Below are 20,650 nucleotides of genomic sequence, written 5' to 3'. Positions count from 1 at the left end.
CACATTGCTGGCTTTAGGCTGTATTTTTCTGTTAGAACTCATTATTCACACCAAGGGAAATACTAAACACACCAAATCCATCTTGGTAGGTTTGTAGCTCTTCTCCTGGAGCACAGCATGAAATCTGAATGAGGTGAGCAGATGGTGGGACTGAGAGCTGAGAACTGAGAGCTTTCTGTGTGCAGCAAACTTGCTGAGATTAATCACTCCGGGATCTGTGTAAGAGTATCCATTCCAGAGGGAGTCCCAAGTCAGCATTTGGCCCTTAGTGCAGCGTTCTGTAACATGTAACCTGGTCCTGATGGACAGTGGAGCCAGGGTTGTGATTAGTATGATGTGAGCTGTATTCCAGTTTGGAATTCTGCTGGTCACACTGTATTGGTGCCACGCTTTGCCTGATTAACTCCTGATTAGGTTTCTTTGTTGTTGTTTCTTCTCTGTGGAGTACTGAGTACTAATTATTTCCTTCCTCTCCTAGGCTGGCTACATTATTTATGAAAAACTGAAAAATATGAATAAGAGTGATGGGAAATTATTTAGTATAAGGAAAGGTAAGTTGTCCATCCAAGCATAAGGAATTTATTCAATGTGCAATTGCGTATTCCACTTCCCAACAGGTATTTTAGTAGTATCAGGATTGTTTGGCTTCTTGGTGATTAGAGATGACTTGCAGAGAGAGCAGACAGTAAAAACTCTTGGATGCCCAGGGTAACCATGCTCTGTCACTGTTTTCCATAGTGATGTGGGAAGGCAGTCTTAGGATGTTGTTTGTTTGTGTTTGTCTCTGCTGTACAGAGATGGGAAGAATTCCCGCTGTCATCCATTGTTTATGGAAACACTTCAGTGAGTTAATTTCAATGCTGCTGATGCAGGGGCAAATACATAATTTAAGATGAAACAAGGCCACAAAACAAACCATGTTAGGAAGTAATATTTTTATTGAGGCAGATAAATAGGACCCAAACGTTTAAGAGCAGCTGAACATTATTTACTTCATCAGAGGAGATTTTAAAATCTTACTTTTTGTTCAGTTCTATGTTTCATAAAGAAGATATTACAGGTAGCTTAAGGCTGAAAAAGAGGTGGTGAGGGATTTGTTTCCTTTTTGTTTTGGCTGAATTTTGCTTTTCTGTCAGAGGCAGAAGCGGCAGTGCTATCCCCTTGATACAAGGTGCAGGTTTTTGGCCTTGGTTTAGTCAGCATGTCTGTGTTAGCAGCTCTTTTCTGGGAGCTGGAGGGAAGCAGGGAGGGATCACTTTGCAGTGGTGCCATTGTGTACCTGTTTTCCCTGAGCACGTGTAATGGAAGAGATGGAATGCTAAGTACATGGAAGCTTGGCCTGATTCTCTGTGCTTGATTTTTAAGCCCTGGAAAATGCTGTCTTACCAGCTGCAGAGCTTGTAGGAATGCAGTTACAGGAATGTGAGTTATTTACATATAGATGGTAGACCCCAATTTTTACGAAATAACCAAGTGTTACACTTGTTACAGATGCCACGTCTGAGGGTGTGAAGGAGCGCTTGGCTTCTCTGGCTGAAGAGATAGCAAACCTGGCTTCTCAAATCCCTGACTCGTCTGGACAAGGGGAAAACTTCCAGAGGTCAGTTTTTTGCTGACTTGTCTCTACCTCCACAATCAGTGTTTTGCTTCTGATCTCTGAGGTCCCACACAACAAAGTACATGTGTGTGAACAGGCGTCTGTTTTCTGTTTGCTCTTTTCCAAGAAAATGTGAGTTTTTATATGTAGGAATATGTGTCTTCACTGCTATAATTGCAACGGATTTGACACTGAACTTGGCTGAATTTTGTTCTGGAGTGCAGTAACTGCCTCTGTAATTTTGTTTTACCTTCCTTGATTTTATGTCCTAGGGCTGCAGAAATACTAGCTGAGATATCAGAGAATGTCAGTGCCTTAAAAACCACCCTGTTGGGCTCAGGTTCCCCTTCTGGACTGGAGAGGAGCCGTGGTGCAACTACAACACATTTCGAAGTCAAGTCAGCAAATGTCAAAGCACAAAAAGCAGAATGTGCTGAGCAACCTGAAGGTGACCTCAACATCTGCTCTGATGCTACGCTGGCTGTCCTCTGGGAGGGAGAAATGAGTGGAGAGGAGGCACAGAGAGGTAACACTGCTCTGGAAAATGGAGCTCCAGCAGCCAGAGTTACAGACAAAGAGGACAGAGATGACTTCATGTCCCTGGACATTACTGAGCAAGAGCTTCAGTTCTTGGAATGTCAGGCTGCAAAGGAACTGGTCAGTGAAGCTGCACCCGAGGTAATGCAAACTTGTTACGTTCTAATATTTCTTTCAGATATTTTATTTTTAGTGGACAGGCCTCAGAGCTGAATGTTGAGCTTAACTATCTTTGGTAAGAAGTTACAGCATACAGAGAAGTAGCTTATAGGAGGTACAGAGGGTTGGAAAGTTGTGGGTAAAATAGGAATTACTTTGCTGCTAAGAGAATCGTGTTGATTTTGTAGGAGGCATGTTCCACAGACAATGAACAAAATGTTTCCTGTGTCATTGAGAGTGATGAAGAGCTGGAAATGGAGATGCTGAAAGTGAGTGCCTCAGGGTTTATTTTTCAATTTTTTTTTCTAATGATGCTGCTCTGGGATCACAATGGAGTGGAGCACAGTTAAGGGGAGGGAATATGAAGCAAAACGTTGTTGCTTACAGATGATGGACAGAGTAAACACGTGGACACCTAAAGAATTCAACTTGCTGTTAGACTGGATTATCATTTGCATTCTGCGGCATCTTTACTACACCAGCTTGGACTTATCCACCCACTAGATTTAAGTTGTTATAACTAGGTTAAAACTTGGTTCCCATATCATATTACCTCAGATGGGCATTTCATCTGCCCTTTCATGCTCCAAAATAACTTTTTTCTTCTTAATTTCTCAGTCTCTAGAAGATGTAGATGATTGTGAACGAGTTTTACCTGAAGGAGAGTCGAGTAAAGCCAGGAAAACTCCTGACACAGAAGTGGATGTAGCACCAGATGGTGATGAAGATGAAGCCATTGAGGAAGAGGAGGAATATTTTGGTATGGTTTTTTTAAAAAAATCTTAGTGCATGATGAATCAAATCTTAAGAAGCACTCTCTGTAGAAGCAGCTGTGGAAGCGCAGTGACTTTTAGTGGCTGGTTTTTCAAACCAGGAAGATAAAGCTCACCTGGGTTTCTAAGGAAGAACTTGGACTGTGTCCAGATGAAAATATAAAGGTGTGCTTGGCAAAAGAGAGCAGAGTTGTGCCATGATCAGCTGATGGCTGCTTAGTGGGAGTAAAGCTGATGTGGGGATGTGGAGGCCCTGCAGAGCCGAGGGGACCTGCTCAGAACACAGCAGGGGCGAGGTGACACCTCCCCTGTCTGCCTTTGTTCTTCTCCTGTTGCTGCTTCATGGCAGACTTGTTAAGAAATTGTGCCTTGGGAGTGATTTTGACCTGCTTTGGGGTTGTCCCTGTGGAGAGAAAGCAAACAGGGGAAAGAAGCAGAAATGTGAGGAGAAGCACACCTTGTCTGGATGAACCTGTTCCAGATGATGCAGTTAGAATGCCTTACAGTCCTATTGCTTTATCTCATTAATCAAGCCATGTGTTCTCCTCCTCATGCAGGGTCTCAGAGGAGCCTCTGCTTTTTTAATCCTTCCTTCTAGCCTGAAAATATCTTGAGTTCCGTGTCTCTCTTTTTTTTCCACTGGAATTGCCCAAATCCTGACCCCTGGGTATCACGAACCCATGAGTAGACTGTTGTTTGTGGAGACAGTGCTTTATCTTCTTAAAATTTAATTCCAAATGAGTGTTTTCTCCTCTCTCCCACTAAAGATCCACTGCTGCCTGAACCTGGAGAAAGGCACATCACATGTCTGAAGACCTATTTTGGGCATTCTTCATTTAAACCGTGAGAATATTTTTTGTTAAAATGGACACTCTGGGGTATGTGCTCTTGCTCTTCTTTCAACCTGGATGATGTTTTTATTACTGCTTAATTGAAAAAAGGCCAACAAACAAATCCAGGTCTTGTTCACAGTCTCTTGTATTGAAGATAATTGATCCACAAACACGGTGAAAACTGCAGGTATTATTTGTGATCTCCTGTGAGTGTCTGCATCAAGTGCTGCCTGCCTGAGTCCTGTTAGAGATCCCCACTCTGGCACTCGTGGCCCTGCTCGCGGTACTTGGAGTGGCTGCAGTGTGCAAAGACAACAACTCTAAGGCAGCCTCACGAGTCCCTTTAACCCACAGTTCAACAGAATATGCAGTTTCATACAATTTACTTGTTATGTGTGGTGGCAAAAATCAAATATTCCCCTTTGTTTAATTTCAAGGGTCCAGTGGAAAGTGATCAATTCTCTTTTAGAAGACAGAAGAGATAATCTTGTTGTCATGGCAACTGGTAAGTTACCGCTGCATCCTAAGAAACAGCAAAAAGTTGTTCCCTTTTGGGGGGAGAGTAGTAAAACAAACGTGACTTGGTTTTTTGGGCTCACCAAGGGGTTGGAATTGTGTGTTGTAGCTGCAGAGAAAGCACAATGTCTCACTTCTGCTTTTTTTCCCCTCTCAGGCTATGGAAAAAGCTTATGTTACCAGTTTCCTCCTGTTTACACTGGACACACAGGCATTGTCATCTGCCCTCTTATCTCCCTGATGGAGGACCAGGTGCTGCAGTTGACGTAAGTAACGTGGTGGCAGCGGCAGGCTGCTGCTGCACTCCCCACAGACTCACATGGATTCCGCCTGTGGCGTTTCTGGGTGTTTCACGTTGCACCTGGGTGTACAGCAGGCTGTTTGTGTCTCAGCTGCAGAGCATGTGCTTCCCAAGGAGCGCACACAGGCTGTGTCAGCAGTCTCAGATCCCTGGATTTGCCACGTAGGTGAACCAGAGGCTGAGGTTGCAAAGGATGGATGCCGGTGAGAGGTTTCTGAAGGCACTTATTTCTGGATTCACAGGCCTTTTTGTGTCCAGACCAAAGTGATGGGGGGGCTGTTTGAGGCTGTGAGAGTCGTGTCAAAGTATGGTAGGGCTTCCTTTGGGTCTGAGAAGTGACATCTGAACCAAGTATAGCTGGAAGCTGTAGGCAATCCAGATCAAAGGTACAGCACAGGCTTTCAAGAGGGACAGTGTAATAGGTCTCCTAACACCTGGCCTCTTCACTTGTTAAGAGATCTGAGGGGGGAACTTGTGGGTGACACCAAATCACTCTGACATAAGCAGTTTTAGGCGTTGTCAAGATAAATCTCCTCGATTTTTAATACCTGATAATGCTTTCTCTACATGTACTCACTTCTTATTGTAAGAGCTATTCACTTCTGACACTTCTTCACTGAAGCTGTGGCTATCATGCTGAGTTGTCTAGTTCATTCCTGCCTTGTCCAACTTGGGAAGAACGGATCTTTTGTGAAAGAGGGGATATGAAGATGTTTTGAAGTGAAAAACATCAATTGCGTGCGGCATTTTCTGCTGCACGTCGTGGCTGTGTGCATATGAATGGCTGGACAGCCTAAGCTCCTCGACTGTTACTCAGCAGGGTGTCTGTGTGTTCAGCTGCTGCTTTGACTTTTTCCACTGTTTTCCTCAGTGGGAGGGGTTTATTCACTACCTTCCCAGTGGGTCATTCATTTTAAAGGCCGAGGAGACTGAATTTCTACCAACTACAGCAGTTTGTCTGTCAGTCTGGCTGCGGTTTGGACTGAGCATCTGTGGAAACCAAGGGCTCTGAGACAATGCAGTAAATCACCAAGTTAACAGGTAACATGTGAATTGGTTGAGCTGGTGACTATTGTCATTAAAAAGCAGCCACCTGATTTAAAATTAGCAGATGCAGCATGAGCAGCCCACAAAAGATGGAGCAAGGTAAAAAATGGTGCAAGGCATACTTCCAAATGTGAGGAACTGCAGCAGTGAATAGTTATAGGAAATACATTTAGCATATTCTTTTGGATGTTTTATTTGTGAACTTGCCTCCTGTGCAAGGAAAATGGTCTTCCTTTCTCTGATTCCTAATTGTACTCATCTCGTGTGAGTCTTGTGGAGACAGCTGGAGGGGAAGTGGAAGAGCATTTGGGTGGCAGGGAGAGCCACGCACCACTCTTGCTTTTTTTAAAAGGTGTTTCACACAGAGACCCTTGAAGAAAGTAGTCTCTGACCTCATGGCTTGAACTTCCTTTAGAAGTGCTGGCCCAGGCTGGAAACCAAAGCTTGGAGAGTGAGTCTGTTCATGACTATGCTTTTTATTTCTGCAGAATGACGGGGATTCCAGCGTGTTTCCTTGGTTCAGCTCAGTCGAAACAGGTCAAGGATTCCATCAGAGGGTGAGTTTTAGCCAAGCTTTCTGGTGCTCTGGGCTGTGACATAGGGGTGCTGCAGGGGGTAGCATGTCTCCCTGCTCCATCATCACGGGAACTCCTGGTTGTGGCTCAGCCCTGGAACCTGGCACTCGGGATGTTGTTTGCATTCACCCAGGCTGCGAGTGTGGGAGGCTACAGCCACCCTCCTGTGCCTCCTGGCTGGGGAGATGGGGCTTATTGACTCAGCTGTGTTCTGATTTATACCTGATTTTAGTCAGGTTTTAGACCTATATCTGCCATCAACACAACAGTCCCTTCTAAAGGCTGACAAATCTGTTTTTCCTTTTCCTGTAACACCTTGCTTTCCTGTGATTCTGGAATGTTTTCTATGGTCTTCACTTAATTCCTCTTGTTCCCTATCAGAAATCTGTTCTTGTTCTCATATTGTTTTTCAATGTAATCATGATTTTATTGAACTTAGGTGTCTGGGATTTTCTTTTCTGTGACAGTTTTATTTTTTTTCCTCGTCTTTCAGGGGTCAGTACAGAGTCATATACATGACTCCAGAGTTTTGTTCAGGGAACTTAGAGTTACTTCAGGACCTTGACCAAACTGTTGGTAAGTTGGGGATAAGATTGTGGATGAGTTGGTAGGCAGCTTAGATTGGTAATTATGTTTAAGCCTTTTTAATACTTGAAGACTTTTCACCCATTTCTTGGTGAGTGTAGTGACACCATTTATTCCCATTCATGACACAAGATCCTGTCACTGATGAAAAGATCATATGTGAGTGTTTGTCTGAGGCCATCAGGCTTTGTGTTACAATCCAGAAAGTACAACAGATGACATCTGTAATGGTTATTTGTGACTATGATTGAGAGGCAGTGAGTGAGGAAAAGGCCCTGTTGGAACTAGCTCGAGATTTTGATCCACCTGAGGGAGGTTGGATGTCTAGAGCTTGGGTTGTGGTGGGGGGAGACTGTAAAGGTTCTTGGGCCTTTTTTATGAAAGAGGACTTAAAGTTGGCGCAGCAGAAAGCATTCCAGGAACAAAAAGTAAAGCACTGCTGGTTACTTCTGAGGGAAACTTGAGCTTGTCCATGCTGTGTTTTTGTGTCTCCCAGGTATCACGCTCATAGCTGTGGATGAAGCTCACTGCATCTCCGAGTGGGGCCATGACTTCAGGAACTCCTTCAGAAGTTTAGGCTTGTTAAAGAAGACTCTGCCATCGGTGAGGTTTGGATATGTTGGGTTTCTGATACAAGAAAAGGGTTTTGTGTGATAGTTTGGAAATATCAGCCTTTTAATGTCGTGCCGTGGGTGTACTGACCATGCTGGTTTGGAGTTGGAGCAGTCCCTGTCAGTGATTGGGCTTTGTGGCTTTTCCTAATGTTTAAACAAAGGATGTCCTGCACTTGGACTACCAGAAACCTAGGAAATTGAAGCTGCTTTGGATCCCTGTGCTGAGGAAGATGATGTCCCTAAGCTTCTGGTGTAATATTGGGGGATTTTGTTTTACCTGACTGAGTGGCTTGTAGGAGCACGCAACTGATTTCTAGACACTCATCAAGCAGTTATTGCATAAGCTCAGAAATTCAGACCTGAACTTCACATGCTTTTATTGGGAATGTCATCCTATGTTCCTTAAATTTAGCTAATCACATCAGTGATTACTGTGGACTTGTGGAGGATATGTTCAGAATAAAACTTTGTATTTCAAGGGTTCTGTCCCTGTCTGCTCTCTCAAGAGCTTTGGTCTAAAATGTTCAAGAAGCTCAATATTAACTGTATTTTTCAAATGACTGAACTTATCCAATGCTAAACACATTCAAGTGCCTTGTTTACATCCTATATCAGTTGGCTCTTGAGGTTTTTGATTTAAAAAAAAATCAATGAGAGGTCATGGTTGTTGTTCTACTTCTCTTTGCAGGTCCCCATTATTGCTTTAACGGCAACTGCGAGTCCCTCGATTAGAGAGGACATAGTGAAATGCCTGAACCTGAGGAATCCCCAGGTCACCTGTACCAGTTTTGACAGACCTAACCTGTACCTCGAAGTTGGACAACAAAGTGGAGACATCTGTAGGGATTTGAAGCAGTTCCTAACCAGGAAAGGAAGGTTAGGATTTAAGCCTGGTTTTGATCCCTCATATGTGGGGTTTTTTTTTTGCAGGCAGGTGGCTTTTTTTTGTTTTGTATCTTTACATGATGTTGTTGTTGTTATTTTAAGCAGTTCTGTGTATGAGTTTGAAGGCCCCACTATTATCTACTGCCCTACAAGAAAGGCCACTGAGCATGTGGTGTCTGCACTGAATAAACTCAACGTGGCCTGTGGTACCTACCATGCTGGGATGGGGAACAGTCAGAGGAGAGACACCCACCACCGGTTCATGAGGGATGAAATTCAGGTGCGTAGGAAACAAAATTCTCTTGGTCCTATTTAGAATTGCAGAGTTTTTGGTAGAAGAAAATTTTGCAATACCGACCTGTGTTACCCACGTCCTCTGTAATTCTGGGCAAAGAAATTGCTGGTCTGTGCTGACAGGAATAAGATTCCTAGCTTATCTTTCAAATTTCTGTAGTAATTCCCTTAAAAATGCATGGTATCCAAGGGAAATGTTGGTAGCTGGAACAAGATCACAACTTCTGTGAGCTGCTTCTTTCCTAGGCAGCAGAGATTTCAATCCTGGGACTTCTTGTGTTCCTTTTTATGATCTGTTTTGTGCCTGTTGAGAACAGCTACTTGAAAACACTCCTGCATTTGCCACAGCACATCATCCCTCTCGTGTTTGTAATCCTGTGGCTGTGCTCTGGCAGACTCAGACTCAGCACTGTGGGTCTGGAGCTGTTGGAATTCAGGCTGAACTTGGAGTCTGTGGCAGCAGATTCACGCCGAGTGTGTGAGCATTAACCCAGGCGTGGTCTCTGGGATCGCTTGAAGGCGCGCGGCTCCTGTTTTGCAGTGTGTTGTGGCGACGGTGGCGTTCGGAATGGGCATCAATAAGGCCGATATCCGGCTGGTTATCCACTACGGCGCCCCGAAGGAGATGGAATCCTATTACCAGGAAATGGGGAGAGCCGGGCGCGACGGGCTTCCTGCTGCCTGCCACGTCCTGTGGGCTGCGGCAGACTTGGCCTGTAACAGGTACAGCTCTGGGGACAGCCCTTTCCTCCCTCCTCAGGGCCTTTTGCCGTGGGTCTCTGCAGTTCAGTAGCCTGTGGGCTTGGAAGAACCTCTCTGTCTCCTGTTTTACCCTCTTTGGGATAATGTTTAGAAGAATATGAATAAAGTGCTCTCCTGAGCATGCCCCGTGCTCTGAGGATCAAGGTGGTGGAGAAGCAGGCAGGCAGTTTGGGTCTGGTTTTAGTAGGGTATTTTTTCTAGCTCTTCCTGGTGAATTAGAGAGCATGGTCTGGCATATTTCATTTTTGGTGTGGGACAGGGGAATAGTGGTCAGCATTTAAGGCTCTGCATTTTTTGCTCCTGTCTCAGACGCCTCCTGAATGAGATCCACAACGAGAAGTTCCGGCTGTACAAGCTGAAGATGTTGGCAAAGATGGAGAAGTACCTGGTGTCCAATAGCTGCAGGAGGAAGTGAGTGCTGGAACCTATTAGTGCTCTGTCACTGCAGGCAGCTTTGATAAGACTTGGCCACAGCTGTGGGTTGTCACCAGAAGGCATTTTGGACTCACAATGTGTTCTACAAGCACAGAACATTCTATTCTGTATTAATAACCAGTATCAAAAGTACAACCTTCAGCACATTTATACGATTCCTTATTTGCCTTTTTTTTAAAAAAGACTTTTTCTTTAGAGGAATCAAGGCTAAATAATTGGTTCCCCAGTGAATTAATTAATGATGCTGATTTCAACTCTATTTTCTGCAATAAATTTAATGTGTAAATTCTTGGTCTTCCATTGAATTCTTTTTGTTCCCTTGGGTAGAATCATCCTGTCTCATTTTGAAGACAGACAACTCCGAAAGGTTTCCTCTGGCATCATGGGCACGGAAGAATGCTGTGATAATTGCAGGTACAGGTAAGCTTTCTTCCCTGAAGGGTGATCCTAGAGGTTATGTTCTCTCAGACTGACTTACAAGGAAAATTATCTAAAAGAATTGACTTTCATGCATCTGATCTTGCAGCTGTTCAGCCTGAGGTTTATTTTTGAACAGCTCTCTAACCTTTTGCTAATGAGTTGAGCAAGCCATGATAAGCTCTAAGTTAGGCTGTGGGAAAGCCTGGAAACGGAGCAGGATCGCAGTTCCTAAAAGGGGTTTAGAGCAACACCCTGGAACTGTGAAAAACAGTTCTGTTCATCAGTTTAAGCCCTGTTAGGTAATTAATCCCAAAAGACAGCACAAATAGTGTGTAGTACCAGGTGTCTAAGGCTTAATTGCCCCAGTGTCCAGGGAGCTGTTCTCCTGTGCTGACATGCGCTCTTTTAACCTTGCTAATAATTCCATGGGTGTGCTGAGGGGGACTCAGGAGGCTGATAGTCACAGAGGTATGAGCAGAAACACCCTCCTCACTTTGTTCTGTAGTTATAATAAAGCTTTCCCTGAAGTTAAAGTAAAGTATTCCTTGCTCCTGCTGGTAGCCTGATGCTTTCTGATCCCCAGCAAGATGTTAGGCTGCGTTGCTTTCTGGTGAAGTGTTACCAGTTCAGGAATTTCTGTATGTCAAGGATTAGGACACCTTTGCCTGGCCTCTACTGCAACTAAGTAAAAAAAGAATTTAAAATATCATAATTTCCTCTTTGCAGCTACCTTGCTGTGCTAATAAAGATCCAGGTAGTGAATTCGTATTGCAGAACTGAAATAATTTGAAATACATAATTTTGCTTTTTCTCCTTAGAACTGGTTTGTGCCAGTAATTTTTCAGTGGGTTCTTTGAGTCAGTAACAGATGCATTAACAAACCTTATATAGCCTTTAATGGGGTCACTCTTTACTCCTGGTTTTCGTTTTTCCTTTATGTTCTTAACGAAACAGGAGAGAGCTTTTAAGTGCAATGAGAGAAATGTTGGGCATGCCCAAACCAATGCAAATATTTAAATGCTGAATTCAGAAGATTGCTGAGACAATGTTCTTAACAGCAGGTGTTGTGGAGAACTTACTGTTGGGTTGGACAGTTGCCTGAGAAGTTACACTGATAGAAATATAAATGTGTCTTGAAGTTACATTGACGTAAATAATTAAATATGTTTAAATGTATAGAGCTAGGACTGGCATTAGAGACTACATTCACGCCAATCACTTGTGGTTGTTTCATTCATCACTGGGCTGACAACATTTGGAACAAGGGAGGGGGGACTTGATTTGCTTGTGTTAAACTTGGCTTCCTTTGTGCCTTTCAGAGGCTCCCGCCTTGCAGTCCCCAGTGACTTTGACGGCGGTTTGCAGGACTTTGGGAAGCAAGCACACCAGCTGCTGTCTGCAGTGAGTGCCCTGGATGAGAAGTTTGGGACCAGAATGCCAATTCTGCTTCTTCGAGGGTCTGTAAGTGATGGTGCAGCTCCTTGTGTTTGTTCTGAGGGAAGGGGCTGTGACAGTGTCCCTCTTAATTGATTTATCAGTCAATACATGGATATACATTCACGTCAGTGTGTGTATTCCATTTTTCTTGGAGAGATGGATGTTTGTATAGAGAGGTAGTCTTGACTTTGGGAAGCTGCTCAGCTCCACTCCCCTTGCAACAAGCAAGATGATTGTCCTTTAATGTTTTTATGAAAATGCATCCTTTTGATTGTCTTGAAAGGAACAGCCTTTTCAGAATGAGGGATAAACGTCTTGGCTCAATAATTAGTTGGCTTATGTCGGAATGAAGCAATGGCTTCCACTGTAGCTTTGTGTTGCTGAGTGACTTCGAGTAGTGAAGTGGGAAGTAGGGTACCAGAATGAATATAAATTATTTCTATACACCTTTAATTTTAACTGTTTTGAAATACTAAGCAAGAAACTCAGTGGAAATAAAATTAGAATAAGAACAGAATCACTTTTTATTTTTACAAACTGAGGAGAAAAAGAATGACCTGTAATACTTGATAAAACTGGGTGAATCCCTTGTTTAACCTTTTAATAAAGTTAAGCTGCTGATTATTACGCAAGTATATCTAGGGAAAAATGAACTTGTCCCAGCTTTGGCAGAAGGCGGATTAGGAGTGGAATAGGTTAGAGGAGGCTCCTCACATACTGGGCTTTTGGTTTACTGGTTGTACTTTAAACTTTCCTGCACAAGGAGTGGACAAATCTGAGAGATTGTTTCAAAAATTTCAGTGCTCTCAACGCTTGCCAGACCGGTACCGGAGGCACCCTCTCTTTGGCTGTGGAAAAGAGTGGCCAGAGAACTGGTGGAAACAGCTCTGCCAGCAGCTGATAATGGAAGGGTTCCTCAAAGAAGTCTCAGGCCATAACAACAAGTTTGCAACCATTTGTGTGCTCACCCAGAAGGTAATTCTGGTTGTGAAATGACCCACTGAGAGCTCCTCCTGAGTAATCCATAGCTAAGTTGTGTGGTTTATTTCTTACAGGGTAGAAATTGGCTGTCAAAAGCTGGATCTGCCTCAAATCCAAGTCTTCTGTTACAGTCTAGTGAAGACCTTAATCTGCAGAGACCTTCTACCAGGTAATTGTAGCACATGTGTTCTCTTGAACACTTCTTTACTAACAAGATCTGTCTCTGAAACCTGCTTTTGGAGGAGGCAGGGTTGAACAGGAGGAGGCTCAGCGTTCTGGATTTTTTCATGAAGAATGATGATTCTAATAATTAATCAGTAACTTGATTTGCCAAATACATCACTGCACCAACTTGACATAAGTTTGCTTAGCAAAATGTTATTTTTTGAAGGGCAGTGTCACTATTCAATGGAATTAAGATATAATTAATTGCATTACAGCAGCAGACGTTCGCCAATGCTGTCCAAGCAGCGCTCCCCAAGCACAAAGGGAGCAACACAGTCACCAGGCAAGCAGGTCTGTACCAGTACAACCCTCCAGCAGTGTGATCTGTCCTTGCTCATTAAAAAAACCCCCAACTTGCAGACATATCACAAATTAATATTTTATCAACAGCAAACTCAGTGAAAAGATTGTAAATCAGCATTTGTCTTGTTTTTCTGATTTTTTAAAGATATCTCTGGTTGAGATGTTCTCCTATGACAGGAAAGGTAAAACTCCGCCACGAAGCACTAACATACTTAACAGGTACAGTTCTTGGAATTAAAGCAGATTTGCCTAATTTTGACTGTGTTAATGGGTAGACTGCTTGTCGAGTGATCCTTAAAATGAGCATTCTCATGTGAAGTGGGTGTGGAAATGTTGAATGCATTTAAAAAACCAAGTGCCTAAAACTTGCTGTACACTGCATTATATTTCAAAATATATTGTATTGACAAGATTGAACAGTTAACATCAGGGAGCATGGAGGGCTCTGCCTTTCCACACTGGGCTGGAGAGTACTGAGACCAAGTCAAGGCTCCCTCAGGTCAAAAGAAATCAAATAACCTCTTGCAAAAAGTAGACCAAGTAATTTGTTTTCCTGGCTCATGTGCTGCTTCAGATTAAATGCACCTTGTATTTCTGAGTGGATTCCTCCTTCAGGCCACCATTCTGGTGCTGGCAGATGACAGGAAGAGAGGCTGCGTCACTTAGGTGAATAGTTGCCACTGCAGCCATGTGAAGATAGATTATTTTAGGGACAGTTAAAATCCAAGTTATTTTGCACTGTGCTTAGGAAAGGAGGCTCTTAGTCCAGCTTGTCTCCTAACAGATACTGCAGTGTAATCATGGCAGTCCAATCAAGGGTAAATGTCCCCGAGTCCATGAGCCTGTGGACTGGGAGCTGTGCTAATTCCACTCACAGCAGAGCAGCTGTGTCCCTGTCTCTGATGGTTTTAAGATGATCAGTGCTGTTTGCCAGGATTAATGTTCTCAGCCATGGGCAAAAATGAAAGGTGGGATGTCATAGGGGACCAGTGACTGTTCAAGATACGGCAGTCCAGCTCTTAAGAGATATTGGTGGGTTGGGTTGTTTTTTTTCTCCCCAAACTCCCACAGATATGATTTCATCTGCTTGAGCTTTGTACAGTAAGAGCGTGTTTGTGAGTTGCAGCATGAGATCAGAGAAACTGTGGCATTAAGGATCCTGCTGGTTCTACCCCAACCAGCTCCAGTCCAGCCTGGGTGCAGAGCTGGCATGAGATGCTGTTGGAGCTGGCAAAATAAGCTGGGCTGCTGCTCTCCCACAGCCTTGAACCAAGTCCCTGAATAAACTCATGGGAAGCAAGGCTTGCTTACAGTTGATTTTTTTGTTAGTGTTTCAGGGCGCTCACCACTGAAATCTCCTCTGAAGCCCCAAGAACCAGGTGTTTCATCCCGAGAAAAAGAACTAGAGGTAAGCTTTTGTGGGATAGGGAGGATATCTCTGAATTGCAGTCAGCCTGTAAACCGCAGTTGTCCTGTGTTTGGGCAGTTGGCTTGGACAGCTCCTAAAATTACTGAGTTGTTTTGAATAGAAGTCCCAGAATAGGGCTTAAATACACTAGGAGGGATTAATGGATTGCAGGGCTTTTGTGTATTATTGGAAAGATAAGGGAAGTGGTAACCTTTGCTCTTGTAACAAATAGACCTGTGAGTGGTATAGAGCTGCTTCCTGAGAATTTGGCTCCTTCCTTCCCAGACTGCTCTGTATGGCAAGCTGCTGACTGCTAGACAGAAGGTAGCTAATGAGAACGAAATTCCTCCAGCTGTCTTGGCAACCAATAAGATCCTGGTGGAGATGGCCCGGATAAGGTAAAGCCAGCATGCAGACATGTTGTACAACCTGGGGAGGTTGCAAGCCAAGTCACAAATCCCTTTCCTGCTTTGGTTGGGAGAGTGGGACAGCTCAGCTGGGGAAGCATCGGAAGTGCCTCCCCCAGCTACTAAAAGGCATTGGGCAGTAGTATTTTGGGAAAGTCTGTGTTGTTGCATTCTTCATCCTAAACCAGGCCTACGAACATTGAGAACCTGAAGAAAATCGATGGTGTGTCTGAAGCCAAGTCCACCATGCTGATGCCTCTCCTGGCTGAAATTAAGGACTTCTGCCAAGTAAATGGTTTGCAGGTATGATGAACTCAAGTGTCTTCTCCTTGGCAGGAGCCTTAAGAATGGGATTTGTTCTGCAGCTATTGGACTCCATAGATTAGTCTTTCTGTTCAAAATACTATGATCTAGGAATAGGAACCAAAAGCATGCCTAGTTTTTTAGTTGTTTTCAAGGAGTCTGTGTTGAGAAAGTTTAGCTCAAATGGAGGAGTTTCCCATGCAGACTGAATGCCACAGTTTGTTTTGATGGAATAGTTTCACATGGAATGAGAAATACATAAGACGATGTGTTGGCCTGGGCACTTTTTTCTGTCTGGTTTTATTTCCAAGTTCCTTGGACAATGCCATGCCTGGTTTTAGTAAGATGGCAACATGTGGGTGTCCATCTGGATTCCCTCCTTGCTTTCGTTTTCCCTCTCTTCTTTACTTTCTTTTTTAAGAACATGGATTTGGGGTCAAAACCAACCTCCAGACAGATTAATGATTTTGTTAATATTACTTCTTCAGATAACTTCAGATAACGGGAGGGCGATCAACCGGTTGTCACCGGGATATAATTCATTTAATTCTGCTTTATCTCACTTAGACCGACACATTCCCCACATCTGCACCTAAGGTTCAGAAAGAAGCATCTCCCTGGAAGTGTGCTAGAGCCCTTTCTCGCTCAGAGGAAGTCACATATATCCTGTTCCAGGAGAAGAATTACTCTCTGGTAAGCTCTTGCCTGCGGAGGCTTTCGATTTGCTGAAAACTGACAGCAGAGATGCTTTGTCTAGAGGAGGGGGATGTGCAAGTGCTCTTAAATGCTCTGCACAGTGCTGGGATGGGTTGCTTTAAAACTCTGAGGCAGTACCTTTCCTGGGAAATGGCAGATCTTCTTCCTTAACTCTGTGAAGTAGTGGTCTGGAAAACTGAGGTGGGATACAGTGAGTTTTTAATTCCACAGTAAGAAACTTAAGTTGCTTTGGCTTTTGCTTTGCCCCTCCCAAGAGTGTGGGTCAGGTGGTCCCCAAGTTAAAAGTGTACCTAAGGATGAATTAACAAGAAATAGTTGTACAATTATTAATGGACAACTTGATGCTCTGTATCCACTAATCCTGATGATATGCACAGTGTATGTATTCCTTCTGGAGAAATGAGTAGAAACTTGAAGTGTGCTTTTTTGAAGAGTACAAGATTCCAGTTGGAAATCTGTCCTTGAGAAAAACAAGTTTGGGTCAATCAAGTTTGAGATGCTTTTCTTCAAGGCAACTGTTCTAAGAGGAGAATTCACCCAGCATGTGAAAATGAAGGGGAATTTGTTTTGGTGCTCTTATCCATGTTCTGCATGGATGTTCTGTATTAAGTGGGCCCATGGAAGGTCAGGTGCACCACAGCTCTTTCATCTCGACTGAGTTCAAGGTGAGGTGTTGCACTCAAGCTGTGAAGTAGTAGTTTTGAGACAGAAACACACTTGAGAAGCTGGAAAAGAAATGAGATAACTACTGGCAATCGTGCAGTGTTTTGGGGAGCTTTGTTGTGCTGCTGTGTGCCGGTGTCTCTGGATTGTTTTTTGAGAATGACACTTCCGCCATGTGAATCCCTTCTGCCTTTGTTTCCCCAGGGGGCCATAAGTGAGTGCAGATCTCTGCCCCTTGCTGTGGTTGGCACTCACCTGTCCCAGGCCCTGGCAGCTGGCTACACTGTGAGCCTGGAGCGAGCAGGTTTGACTCCTGGAGTTCAGCAGGTCCTTACGGATGTTATCCGCAATCCTCCCATTAACTCAGGTAAGCATCACTGACCGTACCTGAAGTTTCTCACGCCTGGTAGAACCCAGCAGTCCTGGAAGGCTGGGCCAATGCCAGGGTCACTGCTTTCCTTTCAAGGCTGAGCTGTAAAATAACTCTGATCACAATCCATAACAATGGGGCAGCCCTTTACAAACCCTTTGACTCGATGGTATGGAGAAGATTGAGACATCCCTCTTGCATCTGTATTTACTCAAATGTTTTTGGGAAAAAACATCAGCCTGACAAGGTATTCCTGTAAGTACTGGCATCCTCAGAAAACACACTGGGAATTTATCACGTGATCTTACGAGTCAAACCCATACATTTTTATCTTATCTTCTCTATGCCTTAATGCATCCTATGCTTTAATGAGGTGCAACGAATGTATTTTACAGCATAAGTAAACTGAATAACAGGCAAGAAGCTTAAACAATTAATACTGTATTTATGTTTTTTCCAAGACACTACCAAAATTCAAGAAATTAGAAAACTTACTCCTGCAAATATTGAGCTGTATCTGATCAAGATGATGATTGTACTCTTGGAGAAAGAGCATAGAAATAAGTCTAAGGATGGCTTAGGCATCAAAAGAAGGTTGGTGTGGCCTGAAGGGCAGCAGGAAAAAACAGGAGCCGATCAAGCAAGCAGGGGAGGTGCCTTGTGGAATGAAGCACAGGTTAGTAAAAGAAGGTTATAAAGCTGTTCTGTAAAATAATGTTTTCTTTGTAGGAACAGACTAACAGGATGTTGTTGGTGTTTCCAGCAGTGCTTAGTGTCTCATCTTCCCAATCCATCTCTCCCTCAGTTTTGAGTAGAACCGTGTCCTCCTTCTCGGAGGAATGCTCAGAGCAGAAGCTGAGGATTCTTTTTGAATCAGTATTGACCTAGGAAGAGGTCACACCTGTGCAGCTTAGCTGTGGTTTGTTGCACACATTGTGAGTTCTTCCCAGTATGAAAACTTGGATACGCTGGATCCTTCATAACAACCAAATCTGGGTTGTGCCCTTGCTTTGCTTCTGTGCGTTGGTACCAAATAACCAAGCTGATGTGGGAAGAGAGATTCTCCTACTGTGCAGGAAGCAGGAAGGCTAAGAGGATGAAAAAGCCAGAGGCAATCCCAGCTAGGAATGTCTCAGTCTTTGGGTTTCTGTAGTGCTTGAAACTGCTGGGCACAGCCTGATAACAAGTGTCTCTTGGGGGACAAATCTTGGGAAATAAGGAGCTCTTTGTTGATGTTTGAGCAAATCCAGGATAGTCTGAGCTGTCTGCTGGCCTCTGTGACCCCAAGTCCCAGTTCAGCACCTTGTACAAAGGACACGCTGCACTGAGTGGCACCTGGTGGGAATAGTAAAGAGAAATACCATACTCCAAATCCTGCTGCCTGTGCTGGGATTTCATGTCTGTTCCTTACAGGGCTTTGGGCTGACTTCTTAAACACTGGCTCAAGCAATTTTTCAAGCATTGCCATTTTGCCAAATTGATTTTCTTGTTTCACTGAGTGCTGTTTTGTTTCTACGGTATCTGTGTCAGAGCCACCTTTTTCCTGCAGCTGACCTCCTGACAGTCCGACTGCCTGAGCTCTGATCACACTTGTTCCTGCTACTGTTAGCTCCTGCAGCTAATAATGGGAATGACATGCTATCAGTAATCAAATTAATATAATCCAAAGGAATAGACTGCAAATCCAAAAGCTAATCCAAGCAGTCTTTATTTACTTTTCCTTCAGAAGATATCCTGGTTCTAATAATTCTCACTAGCAAGCAATTTTAAATCTCTTAATGGATGTTCTTGGATTTGAACGGGCTGACTTTGCTGCTGCTTTTACAGGGTAATTGGATCAATCCAGCATCCAAGGAAGGAGCAGAGAAACCCCATCTGCATGTGGTGCCTTTGGCTTCGGTAAGCAGATGTTCTTCCTCTAATAAAGCACGGGGTAAACGTGCCATTAGTGAGGATTTTGGTAACACGGGGATGTGTAGCTGATCAAAAGTCTCGGCATGACTGCTGCAACCTATGACCAGCAGGATAGTATAGAAAACATGAGTTAATATCTCTTGTGCCCACTGTGCTGTTTTTAACTGACACCTTAGCTGTAAAAACACATTTGAAAATACAGCACTTATTTCCAGTTGCTGTGTGTTTGAAACGTGTGAACTTCACTTGCTCAAATTTTGTTGTGGTGAAAAGAATAATGGGCAGCGCCCTCATTAAGCAGAGGTGTTGGAACTTTGTTGATGATGGACTGTGACCCAAATAACATTCTGCTTCCTCTCTGTCCCATGGGAAGACTGCAGGGAGCGTGGATGGCAGCCAGGCAGGGAGCAGGGGGGCAGCAGGCCCCTCGAAGCCCATCACCCTGGCCCCCTCCAACCAGGCTGCCCTCGATCCCGAGGAGGAGGAGCTGTTTGCTGACTCTCAGCCAAAGGTGAGACTGCAGGAGCACAGCCCAGACCCGGTGGCTGGGGTGGGGATCTTCAACAAACCAAATTGCCAGCTTCTCTCTGCGTTCCTGACTGTGCCAAAACCTGGGCATGGCTTGCCAGCCCACTTCTCTCATGGACATCCCTGAGGCAGTGATGCCATGTTGCTTTTATTGCCCTTGCTGTGTCCAGATATCCCACTTGGACAGCAATAGACTGCTACAGGAAACTTTGCCCCCAGTACATTGTCAGCTATCTCATGGCAGGTGCTTCCACCATTTTCAGAGGACATTTGGTTCCTTTTTTTCAAGTACAGGGTTCTCCTGTGAGGCTGTGCCGATCACATTAAGATTTTTGCGCTGAGTGTCAATAGGAACACAAGTTGTATGTGCAGATGTTAAGAGTTTCTCTTTAAAAGGGAGCTCATGTCTCTGACCAGCACCACTTGTTGAACCACTTGCTTCAGTTTGAAGCTGGATAATACTGTGAGTTCAAATCTTCTCAGCCTTGATTCTCAGAGTTTAATTCTTAATCCCTTAGGTACTTGAATAAGATGTTGGATTTAAGTGAGGCATAAGTCTTCCATGAACAATTTGGACTGTTCATGGCTCCAGCTGAGCATGAATTTGAGGAGTAGAGCTGTGCAAATGAGCCAGGCTGTGAATGTGCGTTTCCTTCCGTGTTTGTGCGTTTGTTTCGTTCCAGAACTCTCATCCCCCTGCTAAGAGGCGGGTGCCAGAATGGTTTGGAACCTCGGCATCAACAGTTGGACCTGAAACCCAGACCAAGAAATGCAAGACAGAAACCAAAAGAGGGATTTTCAGTTGAATGTGGAAATCAAGATGTGTTTTTTTAATCTTCTTTCCCAGTGCCAGCAGCATTATCTGCATAGAATGTTGCCTCTAAGAGGCTCTAATTGCCCCTGCTCTACTCTCCATTCCTGCTGCTGCCTCTTCTCTTCCTCAAGAAGCACTTTTAGGACTTCTTCACTGTGTGAAAATAGGACGTCAATAAAAAGATTTATATCAATAACCCCTTGGCGTGTGTGTATTTGTGTGTGTGTGGCGGGGCTGAGGGCGGGCA

At 44.0% G+C, this 20,650-nt stretch overlaps 1 protein-coding gene across 4 annotated transcripts in view; it reads left to right on the top strand.

Annotated features, from left to right (window-relative positions):
* Window positions 1-20,599, top strand: part of WRN (WRN RecQ like helicase) — a 29,244-nt gene extending 8,645 nt beyond the window's left edge. Inside the window, exons 7-36 of one of the 4 annotated variants that reach the window (XM_032110581.1) lie at window positions 479-551; window positions 1,492-1,600; window positions 1,870-2,275; window positions 2,482-2,562; window positions 2,912-3,053; window positions 3,834-3,909; window positions 4,337-4,404; window positions 4,573-4,681; window positions 6,252-6,320; window positions 6,832-6,914; window positions 7,420-7,526; window positions 8,226-8,413; window positions 8,525-8,702; window positions 9,258-9,439; window positions 9,788-9,889; window positions 10,241-10,333; window positions 11,653-11,794; window positions 12,572-12,745; window positions 12,826-12,920; window positions 13,195-13,267; window positions 13,425-13,498; window positions 14,609-14,687; window positions 14,973-15,085; window positions 15,283-15,397; window positions 15,965-16,090; window positions 16,982-17,144; window positions 17,609-17,823; window positions 18,975-19,046; window positions 19,435-19,572; window positions 20,273-20,599. In XM_032110581.1, coding sequence (XP_031966472.1) covers window positions 479-551; window positions 1,492-1,600; window positions 1,870-2,275; window positions 2,482-2,562; window positions 2,912-3,053; window positions 3,834-3,909; window positions 4,337-4,404; window positions 4,573-4,681; window positions 6,252-6,320; window positions 6,832-6,914; window positions 7,420-7,526; window positions 8,226-8,413; window positions 8,525-8,702; window positions 9,258-9,439; window positions 9,788-9,889; window positions 10,241-10,333; window positions 11,653-11,794; window positions 12,572-12,745; window positions 12,826-12,920; window positions 13,195-13,267; window positions 13,425-13,498; window positions 14,609-14,687; window positions 14,973-15,085; window positions 15,283-15,397; window positions 15,965-16,090; window positions 16,982-17,144; window positions 17,609-17,823; window positions 18,975-19,046; window positions 19,435-19,572; window positions 20,273-20,395 — 3,768 coding nt within the window. In that variant the 3' untranslated portion in view covers window positions 20,396-20,599. Of the gene's footprint in view, window positions 1-478; window positions 552-1,491; window positions 1,601-1,869; window positions 2,276-2,481; window positions 2,563-2,911; window positions 3,054-3,833; window positions 3,910-4,336; window positions 4,405-4,572; window positions 4,682-6,251; window positions 6,321-6,831; window positions 6,915-7,419; window positions 7,527-8,225; window positions 8,414-8,524; window positions 8,703-9,257; window positions 9,440-9,787; window positions 9,890-10,240; window positions 10,334-11,652; window positions 11,795-12,571; window positions 12,746-12,825; window positions 12,921-13,191; window positions 13,268-13,424; window positions 13,499-14,608; window positions 14,688-14,972; window positions 15,086-15,282; window positions 15,398-15,964; window positions 16,091-16,981; window positions 17,145-17,243; window positions 17,366-17,608; window positions 17,824-18,974; window positions 19,047-19,434 lie in introns of those variants that run through there. The other 3 variants (XM_032110578.1, XM_032110577.1, XM_032110579.1) reach the window with 3 other exon arrangements.
* Window positions 20,600-20,650: the final 51 nt, after the last annotated feature.

This window comes from Corvus moneduloides, chromosome 5 (genome assembly GCF_009650955.1).
Source record: "Corvus moneduloides isolate bCorMon1 chromosome 5, bCorMon1.pri, whole genome shotgun sequence".
Classification (NCBI taxonomy): domain Eukaryota; kingdom Metazoa; phylum Chordata; class Aves; order Passeriformes; family Corvidae; genus Corvus; species Corvus moneduloides.
Note: the sequence above shows the minus strand (reverse complement) of the source record. Positions and strands in the feature narration are given on the sequence as shown.